General features: G+C 42.7%; 1 protein-coding gene, 1 non-coding gene and 1 pseudogene across 3 annotated transcripts in view; 2 read left to right on the top strand and 1 right to left on the bottom strand.

Annotated features, from left to right (window-relative positions):
- ADGRD1 (adhesion G protein-coupled receptor D1) overlaps nucleotides 1-12010 on the bottom strand; it is a 176173-nt gene extending 164163 nt beyond the window's left edge. The window contains exons 1-4 of one of the 2 annotated variants that reach the window (XM_070386343.1): nucleotides 11356-12010; nucleotides 11230-11266; nucleotides 2425-2508; nucleotides 158-253 (exon numbers count right to left, since the gene is read on the bottom strand). In XM_070386343.1, coding sequence (XP_070242444.1) covers nucleotides 158-253; nucleotides 2425-2508; nucleotides 11230-11266; nucleotides 11356-11421 — 283 coding nt within the window. In that variant the 5' untranslated portion in view covers nucleotides 11422-12010. The remainder of the gene's footprint in view (nucleotides 1-157; nucleotides 254-2424; nucleotides 2509-11229; nucleotides 11267-11355) is intronic. The other variant, XM_005891222.3, reaches the window with a different exon arrangement.
- On the top strand, nucleotides 7100-7172 carry TRNAW-CCA (transfer RNA tryptophan (anticodon CCA)). Its single transcript has one exon. It is a non-coding gene; the product is annotated as a tRNA-Trp (tRNA).
- LOC138991440 (translation machinery-associated protein 7-like) lies at nucleotides 9951-10195 on the top strand (annotated as a pseudogene).
- Nucleotides 12011-12470: the final 460 nt, after the last annotated feature.

Below are 12470 nucleotides of genomic sequence, written 5' to 3'. Positions count from 1 at the left end.
TTAAGTCCTTACCATCAAATACCCTGACTCTTTGGCTCTTGGGGAGATATTTGTTCATTTGCTAGTCAAGATATAGTGAATTCATATAGAACCAGATCGGATTGGCCTTTCAATTCATTGCAGATCCAAACTTAACCCAGAAGTAACACATGCTCACCTACAGTTGCAGAGAAATTTGAGTAGGCAGAGTCATTGGTATAAACAAAGGTAGAATTATGAGAAGGGAGCACAGTGAGGTTGTGGGTTCGTGATGCTGGGTGAAACAACAAAAAAAAAAGCACAATGAATGAGTGACACAAAAAACAAATGGAACCGACATATCTCTCAACATAATACACACCCATAAGCGTGCTTCCATCCCACAAACAGCTTGGGTTCTCTCTCCCAGCCCCACCTCCTTCTTACTTATTCAGTCAACATTATGGCAACTCCAGCAGCCCCATACTGTCCCCAAGCTAGGGTGCTGTGGCTGTTGTATTTGGTTCCAACGTGCTGGCCCCAACTCCCATTCAGATACTTTAGTTGAGAGATATGAAATTGAACTCGGCCACGAAGTAGCCTTAACAAAAAGGATTAACGGTTGTGATGTCACAAGAACTGATGAAACAGAAGCACAGCATGAAAACAACTACACGTTATTACAACAAATGGACAAAACAACAGAGATTTAATTCAGCAACAAATAACAAAGCAGTGCATCCATGCAATAATTTCCAACACCATTCAACCGTCCCCAGCAGTAAAATGTGCTGATGGATTCTATTCCTTTTTCTTTTTGCCTTAAGAAACCTGTAATCAAATTGAAATATGCCAGCAGTGCACTATAACATAAAGAATAGATCCCGTGGAAAAGGGCAGTGAAACCTTTATTATTCGAGTGTTTTGGGACAAACACCAATGTAGTTTGAGTTTTATGGGAAATTAATATTTTGGGTGAACAAAATCCAACCACAATGTAATTGTATCTGATAACCTATGACAATGAGATGAGTTGACAGGGTGAGGAGAGAACTATACGGATCATTATTTGAACTCTTGTTTAAAGTAATTACGGAAATGTTAGCACCCAGGTCCTAAACACGGAGCTATTTTGACAATGCATTTTCCAGTTGGAATGATCTCCTTTCAAAGGCTTTAAAATAAAAGCCCTGAGAAGAGAAAATTAGATTATGACAAGGGAAAGCCATTTCTTTTGACCCGAGATAGTCACAAAATGAACTGCCACAGGAACAGTCCATCGCTATAGCACAGACTATTTGGAGAATATATGAAGCCCCAGTGGTTCAATGTAAGTTTTCATCATGGCCGCCATTGCTGCCCAACATGCAGGCAAGGAAGAGATAATGCCAGATGAAGGCAGGGCTTTGGGTAGCCCTGCACAGGAGGATAGCATCCTTCTGGAGGGCCCTGCTCTTTGAGTGCCTCTAAGGATGCCAACAACAGAGACATTCACTGTAATACTTCCTGATTTGCAAAGTTTAAGAAAGACATTTTAGAATCTGAAGTGACAATTTATGGCAGCACATGACGTCCTGGGAATAAGGAACAAATCAGTGTATTGGTGTGAGAATCCTAATAAGCAGCAATGTGGGTTTTTTTTTTTTTTCATTGCAAAGAACCAGTACAGACAATCTGAGCATGTGCTAGCATGGTTGTACATAAGCCTCCTGCTGTACAAATCAATCATTGGACATAATCAAGAGGAATAAAAATTAAAATGTCAGAACATCCCAAATTGCTCAAAACTTACACTTTAAAAAATCTTATTGGAATGGAAAAAGTACTCAGGGCTGTCTGGGGTTTCTCCTTCCGGTAAAAGTCTGAACTGAGTCAGATAGAAACTTTATTTTCCATGGAATTGCAGACCACTGGAATCATCTTAGGTGATGTTCGATCTTCTCAAGGCGTGGGGGTTGAGGGGGGCTATCAGTGAAGCATGGAAGAGCTGATGGGTAGGTGGGATTACCTTTGCTAAATGAAATTGTGACCCCACAAACAGGGCATTAGTCTTCACTGGCACAATCCTTGGCCCTAGGTTCAGATGGGCCCCTGCTTTGGCAGGCGTGTAGATTATACCATTTGTGTCTACCTAGAAAACATACATCCTGACTCGTACAGAGGTTGATCCATCAGGTACAAGTTAAAGCTGAAAACCGCTGCTTTTGTTTTAAGGTTGTTGGAGAAAATGCACATCTTAATATTTTGAAACATAAATGTTTTCTTTTAATCATAAAAACATATAAAACTTCTAGTGAAAATACTTTGCAATAACAATTATTAAGGGGAAGCAACACAAATATCTATTCATCTCTGTCATCCTGGCTTCACAGCTGATGCTGTTTGTTGTTCCCTGTCTCTCTAGACTGCCCCTGATTCCTGAGAGATGCCCATGGGGCCCCAGTTTCTGTTTCCACCCCTGTCTACCTCCAGTTGTCTCCTGAAGTTCGTGGATCCCGTCCACATTTTCCAATGGCCAGTAATGGGAAGCAGAAGCCAGGACCTCAAACCCTTGAGGGAAAAAAGAATAAAAATGTTACATCACTATTAGGAAAGAAAGAGCTGGACATAAGGAGCTACTTACTACCTACATCAGGAATTGCGGGAAGAGTTAATTATCAGAGTGACTGCGGAGGTACTCAAAATGTCTTTGAATAGATTCGACACACACTCCCAGGTTTCAAAAACTCAATAAACTAAAAATAAATGAATATTTTTACAGGATAAAACATACTAAATAGGAATAGATACCTTTTAGCCCAAAGAAAATAAAAGCCATTCTGCCTAATGGCACAACACATGAAGCATGCCCACATGTGTCAGAGAAAAAGATAAGAATGTCCATTATCCCACCGTTAGTTCCTATGCTTTAAGAGAAATAGCTGATGCAATCAGACAAGAGAGAAAAAAAGGCTGAAAAAGAGGAGGAAGCCAGCAGCTATATTGTGCAGACATCGTGTGAGATTCTTTACAAATACATCCTCATTTCAGTCTAACAATAATCTATAAAATAATTGTACTTCTAGCCATATGTTAAGACAAGGAATACAATGCCACCTCAGTAGTCACCCAGCCAACTGGTTTTAGATACAATCCTCCATATACATCTCCTGAATTGATCTTGATCTTTCTATTTTTGCTCTGCTTCCTCCATACTAAAAATCAATCCTTTAAAAGTCTCCTTTAGGGTCCTTGTACTTTGAGTAGACATCATATTGTGCAGACATGTTCTTTTTTATTCTGCTCTTCTCACTTAATATCATATGAATTATTTCATTTTTTTTTTCTCTCTAACTCTCATAATGGAATTTGGGTAATAGTCTCTGGAGAGGCTGCACCATCACACACTCAACTGTTCTCCTAACTTGAATCTTCTCTGGGATTAATTCTCTGTGAACAGTTCCCAGAAATGGAAATAAAGATCCAGATGACTAAATAATAATCAACTGCCTTCAGTGTCTGCCAGGTCCCAGTAAAGTTAAAATTACCAAAGTAATCTTTGTGTTGTTCATTGTAAAAAATATTTTTTAAGAAGAGATAATATGATCATTATTTTCAAATGATGTATGCCTGATAATGAAAATGAAAAACTATTACAAATAAGAAAAGAATTTAGTAAGTGAAAAACTGTTACAAATGGTAAAAGAATTTAGTAAGGAGGCTGATACAAATTAAACATGCAAATGTGAATAGCTCTCTTGTATTCATATAATAATGCTAAAAAAAATAGAAGAAAGGTTTTAATTTATAAATGCAATCAATAAAGAGAAGACATTTAAGGACAAAAGAATAAGAACTACACAACATTCTCACGAAGAAAACAATCAAATCATACTGAAGGATGTAAAAGAACCCTTGAATAAATGAAGGGCTTCCCTGGTAGCTCAGCTGGTAAAGAATCCGCCTGAAATGCAGGAGACACCGGTTGACTTGACCTATTCTTAATAAAGAAAACTCAAAAATCAAAAAATATCTACTAAATATTCTCAACATCTCTAATTATCAAAAATACAACATTAATTATCAAAAATTAAAAATACAGTGAGGTACCACCTCACACCAACCAGAATAGCCATCATAAAAAAGTCTACACATAATGAATGCTGGAAAGTGTGGAGAAAATGGAACTCTCCCACACTGTTGGTGGGAATATAAATTGGTGCAGTCACTATGGAAAGCAGTATGGAGGTTCTTTAAAAAACTGAAAATAGAACCACCATATGACCCAGAAATCCCATTCCTGGGCACATATCCAGAGAAAACTCTAATTCAAAAAGATGCATGCACCCCCAGTGTTCATTTCAGCACTATTTAGAACAGTCTAGACATGGAAGCAACTTAAGTGTCCATCACCAGATGAATGGATAAAGAAGAAGTGGTACATATGTATACAATGGAGTACAATTCAGCCATAAAAAACAACGAGATAATGCCATTTGCACCAACATGGATGGACCTTAGAGATTATCTTACTAAGTGAAGTAAACAAGGCAGAGAAAGACAAATGCTAAATGATATCACTTATATGTGGAATCGAAAAAAAAAAAAAGATACAAATTAAGTTATTTACAAAACAGAAATAGACTCACAAACATGGAAAATTAACATATGGTTACCAAAGGGGAAAGTAGGGGAAGGGATAAATTACAAATTTGGGATTAAAATATATATACTACTATATACAAAATAGACATAGACAGTTCAAGGAAAAAGAAATACAAATTACTTTTAGAAATATAAGAAGTTCAACCATGCTGATAATTTTAAAAAGCATGTTAAAACTACAGCGAGCTAGCCTATTCACTTATCAGACTGGCAAATGAAAAGTTACACTTATTAGAAGACTTAAGTATCCCTTGGACTGCAAGGAGATCAAACCATTCAATCCTAAAGGAAAAAAACCCTGAATATTCATTAGGAAGGACTGTTACTGAAGCTGAAGCTCCAATACTTTGGCCACCTGATGCAAAGAGGCAACTCATTGGAACAGACCCTGATGCTGGGAAAGACTGAAGGCAAAAGGAGAAGGGGGTGGCAGAGGATGAGTTGGTTAGATAGCATCACTGACTCAATGGACATGAATCTGAGCAAACTCCAGGAGATAGTGGAGGACAGAGGAGCCTGGTAAGCTACAGTCCATGAGGTCACAAAGAGTCAGACAGGACTTACTGACTGAACAACAACACACTGAAGTGGGCAAGTTCTACCACCTTTTCTGGTGGGGGTTCACCTTTCTGGAGGGCAATATCTATCAAAATCTTAAGCTCACATGATGTTTGACCTAGCAATTTAATTCCCAGAAATTTATTCTGAAGATCTAGCATATTCTCATGCATATGATCAAAGACCTATGTACAAGGGTATTTGTTGCAGAATTTTTAAAATAGTAACAGAAACCTGCAAACAGCCTACATGCTCATTTACAGAGGGCTGGCTAAATAAATATGGAACATCTATATAATGATCTAGGGTGTAACTAGGATAAATAATGACGCTGATTTACATGTACTGACATAGAATATTCTTTAGTCGTATTGTTAAGATAAAAAAATCAAGGTGAGAAAAATATGTATATTGTGAACTATTTTGTGTAAAATACAGTGTTTCAGAGGGCAGGGAAAAGAGAAAGAGGGGGTGCTTGGCTGTGTACTCTAGAAACTGAGAAGACTCGTTTGGGGTGACAAAATTGAGAAATGGGGTGTAAGATGCGAGATTTTCATTTCTGTTTTATTGACTGTTATAGTGAAGTTGCTCAGTCGTGTCCGACTCTTTGCGACCCCGTGGACTGTAGCCTACCAGGCTTCTCCGTCCATGGGATTCTCCAGGCAAGAATACTGGAGTGGGTTACCATTTCCTTCTCCAGGGGATCTTCCCGACCCAAGGATCGAACCTGGGTGTCCCACATTGGAGGCAGACGCTTTAATCTCTGAGCCACCAGGGAAGCAATTGAATGTTAGGACCTGTATTTTAACAACCATTTAAGTCTTGCTTTCACAATTAAAGTGACCGTAGATAATGTCCATATGAAATTTTCAGAGAAAACTGAAGCACTCCATCTAACATCTGAATTTCTACCAGGATGCCAAACATGTGCCCAGGTCCAGATTATCGGGTTCTTTTTTCAGTTTGCATCTGTGAGGCTGTCCCTTCAGGGTTATGTACATGCATCAAAAATGGAAGCCAAGAATCTAGCTAATTCTACAATAGGGGCCACAGAGAGGTAGCTGTGTGCACAACTAACTCTCTTGTACCTGTTAGGGACTTGATGTCTCTGGGAAATCAGTGGTTCTATTCCAGGACCTCCACAGTAAGAATATGAAATGCAAAAATCAAAAATATTCATCCCTATTTATACCATGATTTTTTTTCCCTAAAATCTGGGATATTAATTTTGAAGAGGAGAAGACATCATTGACTTGATATTCAACTCATCTGGGGAAAAAAAATAGGAAAAGGAAATAACATCTGTTGAGCAAAGAACAGATGTTATATCTTCAGAGTTTTCGTCTTCATAAAATGAAGCCTGTGGGTAATAAATTTCTTTCCATTATCAGCTCCACTGAGAAATGGCCATGTCCATCCTGGGCAGGAAGGTTCATAGAATCGAGGGATTGTGTCTTGTTCACATAGAAAGATGCCCCCCCCCCGCCACCTGCCTGCCAGCCAGTGCCCAGTGATGGGAAGTATCAGTGGTTGGGTGAGGGGGTCTGTGACCAGGAGAGGGCCTGAACGCTACCCACCAAATGGCCCAGATGTAACTATCAACACTGAGTTTGTCCAGTAAGTCATGAAGGAGGTGCACACTGAAATATCCATGAGGGCCAGGGGCATGAGGAGTTACCTGCAGGGAGGCCAGGGATGATGTTCACTGTGGCTTCCGACTTGGAAGGCACAGGTGATCAGAAAAGGTGCTGGGAACACACACCGGGACCACCCCGGTTTCTCACTCCCAGGTCTCAGGGCGGTAGCAGCTGGGCGGGGAAGAAAATGAGCGTCCTGTCTAAAGAAAGTGACTTCTTCCCAAGCCAGTGATCCCACCTCTGTAGGAGGATATGCCTAGTATTGCCAGGTCTCCCACTTTCAAAAAGAAGTCAGAGGGACTTCCCTGGTGGTCCAGTGGCTAAGATTCCACACTCCAAATGCGGAGGGTCCAGGTTCAATTCCTGGTTGGGGAACTAGATCTCACAGGCCACAACGAAGGGTTTGCATGCCATAGCTAAAGATCCCACATGCACAACTAAGACACAGAGCAGCCAAATATATAAATACTAAATATTTTTTAAATCAGAAATACATATTTTTTTAATTTGAAATCTCCCCACATGGTAATGTCAGCAATTTAGGTTTTTTACTAATTAAAACATTATGTGGCATTAACAAGACATATCAAGGAAATTAATTGAACACATAGATTTCCTTTTACAACCTAAAGAGTAAACAATCCATGAACCTAAAAGTGTCAGAAGAAAAGGGTTTCATTTTTTTGTGAATTAGACACTTCAGCTATTTTCCCAAAAAGAAGGTGATATGGAATCTTCAGGTTGTACAGTCACCCTGGTTTTCACCAAAGAAACCTAAACAGACTAAATGTCTACTTAGACAAGACAACAGCTGAGGGGTAACACGGTTCATACAGGGTCTTCAAAACATCCCCCAGCCCTAAAAAATAAACTGAGAGAGACAGACTTCCAGCCTAGGTCACAACTATAAAGCAGTTCTTCAGACATACAGATAGCCAACAGGGAAAGGAAAAGATACTAAACATCAGAGAAATGCAAATCAAAAGTGCAAAACTCACACCGGTCAGAATCGCCATCATCAAAATGTCTACAACTAAATAAATGCTGGTGAGGGTGTGGAGAAAAGGGAACCCTCCTACACTGTTGATGGGAATGTAAGTTGGTGCAGCCACTATGGAGAATAGCATGGGGTTCCTCCAAAAGCTAAAAACAGAGTTACCATACCATCCTGAAATACCACTCCTGGATATTTATCCAGGGAAAACTCTAATTCAAAAAGATGAATGCACCCTTATTTCACAGCAGCACTATTTACAATAGCCAAGACATGGAAATAACCTAAATGTCTATTGACAGATGAATGGATAAAGAAGATGTGGCCTGTGTAAGCAGTGGAATGTTATTCAGTCATGAAAAAAAGTGAAATAATGCCATTTGCAGCAACATGGATGCAACAAGAGACTCTTATACTAAATGAAGTAAGTCAGACAGAGAAAGACAAATACCATATGATATCACTTACATGTGGAATCTAAAATATGACCACAAATGAACTTAGCTATGAAACAAACACACGCACAGACATAGAGAACAGACTTGTGATTGTCAAGGTGGCAGGGAGTGAAGGAAGGGATGGATTGGGAGTTGGGGGTTAGCAGATGCAAACTATTACATATACAATGGATAAACAATAAGATCCTACTGTATAGCACAGGAAACTATATTCAATATTTCGTGATAAACCATAATGGGAAAGAGTATGATAAATATATATATATACATATATATATATACACACACATGTACGTATGTATAACTGAATCACTTTGCAGTACAGCAGAAATTAACACGACATGGCAAATCAACTATAGTTCAATAAAATACATTTTTAAAAAATCAGTTCTTCAGGAATAATTTCTCATCCATATTTAATGTTTCGTTGATCCAGTTTGGTGAGGGGGGAGGGACAGAGGGGTATCAATACTCATAAAGAAAGTTAATAATAGCTTTTGTTTTTTCTTTTCAGTTTTTCTTCCAGATTTTTCTATTCCATCCTTTCCCTGTTACTTACTCTCTGTGTCAGTAGAGGGAAGCCCTCACCCCTTGAATGTGTGGAGGGAAATACGTCTCCAGGGTTCCACTGACTTCACTGGACAGAAAACTACACCACACAGAGGAAAACTGGTCCCTGCCAATCCCGTGCCAACTGTGGTCCCTTCCTGTTTGGCCCATGACACACCGAGTTCATGCCACAGCAGGACTCCCTGCTGTCGCCCCTGCCCCGAAGTCCCCTTGCTCTCTTGCTGTGCATAACCAGCTCTGTCTTTCAAGCCTCGGTCCACGGGACATACCCTCTGAGAGGCCTGCCCTGATCACCTTTTATCGCCCACCATCCACTCTTTCTACCAACCCCCTTCTTTGTCTTCCCATGGCACTCACACTATAATTTAAAAGTTTTTGTTTGTTAGTATATTTGTAGTCTGTCTCCTCTATCAGACTCTTTGCAACTTGAGTGCAAAGACTGTTCTGTTTGTACCATATCCCAGTTGTTTAAAACAAGGCCTGGTGTGTGTGTGTGTGTGTGTGTACATGTATGTGTCAGAAATCTGGGTTTTTGAACTTGAACTCTCCCCACCCAGGTTTCAGTGTCTACTGCTCCTTTTTAGTAACATGTCTGTGATCGTCAGTATTAGTATGATTTCTCTAAGGTAGTTAGTTGACCAACAGAAAAAGATCTTCTACACTAACTTAGGATGTGAAAGGAACAGTCTCTCTATGAAACCAAGGCTGGATTCAAGCTGCTCCTTGAAGCTGACAGCCTAGGATGCGAGTGCATGTGGGGAGATGTGGCCAAAGGCACAATGTGGGAACGCCCCTGCAGCTCTCTTTCCTCCCTGATGGGGCTGGGGTCTCAGGACTGCTTTGTTCACTCTGCCTGATGTTCTTGGCCAGACCCCTCCCCTCATCTCTCCTGGGAAATCCGCGTGAGCTATGAGGCGTGGGTTAGCGGTAGGGCTCACACAGCCTCCCTCTAGTGCAATGCTAGATGATTTATTTATCCCCAAATCATTCAGCATTTTGGCCAAGGAAAGGGGAGCCGGTGAAAATTTACCAGCTTTGCATCCTTTTCAACGGAAGACTGAACTTGAATGTGCAGATAAAAAGAAACAGCAGCACAACCTGGAAGGGTCTGGGAAAGGGGCGGCAGGTGCTATGTTGAGCTGCCAAGGTGGCAAGAAGAAGCCCCTGAAGCAGCCCAAGAAGCAGCTCAGGAGATGGATAAGGAAGATAAGACATCCAAGCTGAAACAGGAGGAGGAGCAGAAGAAATCGGAGGAACTAAAAGGGAAGGCTGCAAGGGAAATGCCCCTGGCCACAGGTGGAATAAAGAAATCTGGAGAAACATCTGCTGATCCTGGTGCCTGAGGCAATAACGACCCTTAATCACGTTTCTGCTTAAACATCTGGATTCCCTGCCATAATGTCTGATGCCACCTATAGCTAGGAGGAAGTGTTGTCTTGGAACCTGTTCTCCATTTAAAGATAAACTTGCAGATAAAGACAGGGAGATGACAGGATGCCCACCGTGAGGGCCGCGTCACTCCAACGGGGACAGACCCCCCACCCCACGTCCACCTTCACCCAGCACCAAGCTGGCGCTCCCACCAGACCGGGGTCCATCTCCTGGAACCTGGATTCACACCGTGGGGATGCTGCGCCCACCATCTCTAGTGGGTTGTGGAGGCAGCAGGGCTGCTCTAGACAAGAATCACGGCCAGAAGCACGCTCACCCCCAGGCCAGTGTTGCTCTCATGGCTCCCAGGCAAAGACTTGGGGATGTTAGTGTGAGGTCCCCTCCACCATGCATGCACCAGCCAAGCAGCAAATGGGAACAAGGGCCAGTAAGTGCACCCCTGCCATGGTCCCAGAGACCTCCTTCTCTGGGAAGGAGCAAGGAAAAGTTTCTCGCTTCTTCCGTCCTCCCTGTGGAAAGCCTCATGGTGAGGCATCCAGACAGGACTCACGATGGCAAAGGGAAAGGGAACCCAGCCAGGGGTGGGTGAGGGGTTTCCTCGGAGGGGCTGGAGCAGTCAAGCTCCCGTCGGAGAGATGTGGACAAAAGAGGGCAGGGACAAAAGGATGGGGACAAAAGCTGCTCTAAGGCAGCTCAAGTGAATCTGCGCTGGAGACGCACGACATGAGTCAAGGACAGAAGATGCTTCACCTACGAACATCCCATTTCCTGAATCACAAGTGTTCAGATGCCCCAGAGCGAGAGGCTCGGGGCGCAGAGAGACCTGCTTCTCCAAATCAGAGGTGGAGGACGATGAATGACCCAGGGGACAAGGTGTCAGGACAGCTGGTGGGGCCAGCGGAGCCCAAGAAGGGCTCCTTCCCCAAGAGCCTCAGAGACACACAAGCAAACTGCCTCCAGACCCCAGACTGGGCAGGAAGAACAGGTAGTGAGCAGAAGATGGGGGAAGCTGCCTTACCTGGATGGACGTGTGACCTGGTGTGGGCCCCGTGCACCTGCACACAAAACATCACACTATAAGACACGAGCAACCTCCCAGCAGAAATCTGTTCCCGACTCGACGAGCACCGCCTGGGGACGTTACCTGAAAATCACAATAAAATAACAGCAGCCAGGAGTGCCAGCAGCAAAGAGGCAGCAGCTTCTTCATGGTTTTTTCAGAGGTGAAAATATGATCCAAGTGGAATTCCTGAGGGTCTGTGACAGAGTTGCCTTTAACTTTCACTTCTTTGGGAAAGGGACATTGTCACAGGTTCCAGAAAGAAGAACACCATCTGTTTAGCTAGAGTTTGTGAACTTCAGAGTGAGGGCAGAGTCGTGGAGAGTTAAGAGGTGTTTCTTGCCTGTCTCCAAACTTCAGAGTCTTCGGTGGTCAATAAACACATTGGAGCAACCAACCGGCCCTGGGATGAGGGGAGGAGAAACTGCTTCCGATCCAAACTCCTGAAAAGCTATCCAGGGCTGGGACTGCAGTGGCGAGGCTCAGGGGGCGATCTTGGGTCCCTCACGGTTTTCTTTTGCTGTCAAGAGCCGTCATTTGTCCCCATTCAGGTCTGGAGTTGGACATTGCCCTTTTTCCTGGAAGCGGGAGGAATTGTGTCTGGAGCTCCCGGGGCTCTCCGGCCAGCGCGTTGCTGCCTAAGTTCTTCTGGTGTGACTCAGGCTTACACCTCCGTCTGTCCCCCGGCACGGCTCTCGGGGTGGAGAGAGTGAGTGATGTAAGGCTCTCTCCTCAAACTTTGTTCAGCTCTGCTCCTCTGTTTATATCCCACGGCTGCTGGATCCTTTCTGGGTCCTAACACCGGTCTGTTAAGAAGAACTGGGAATTATTTTCAGGATCTGTGGTTCTCAAGCAGAGCAGACAGAGCCAGGGTGTGGACATACCTTAGCTGCCTTCCCTTAACACCCTCAAAGTCAGTGAAAATACTAATAAATACAAAACATACAACAGACAATAAACTCTGTTTAGAGCTGAGTCTTCTTTGCCCAAAGAAAAAAGTAAGGTGATCTAGGGATGGAAAAAAAAAAACACCCACACCCATTCCCCAGCTCATGCCCTCCATAGGATGCTGGCCACTTTTCTCTTTAACCCTTTCAGAGATGAATGAAACTGTTTACAAGGTGCACTGGGCCATTACACCAAACCCCACATCTCCCCCCCAGCCACAGCATCCAGGGACCCTTAGCCAGCCTCATCTT

This window comes from Bos mutus, chromosome 17 (assembly GCF_027580195.1).
Source record: "Bos mutus isolate GX-2022 chromosome 17, NWIPB_WYAK_1.1, whole genome shotgun sequence".
NCBI lineage: Eukaryota > Metazoa > Chordata > Mammalia > Artiodactyla > Bovidae > Bos > Bos mutus.
Note: the sequence above shows the minus strand (reverse complement) of the source record. Positions and strands in the feature narration are given on the sequence as shown.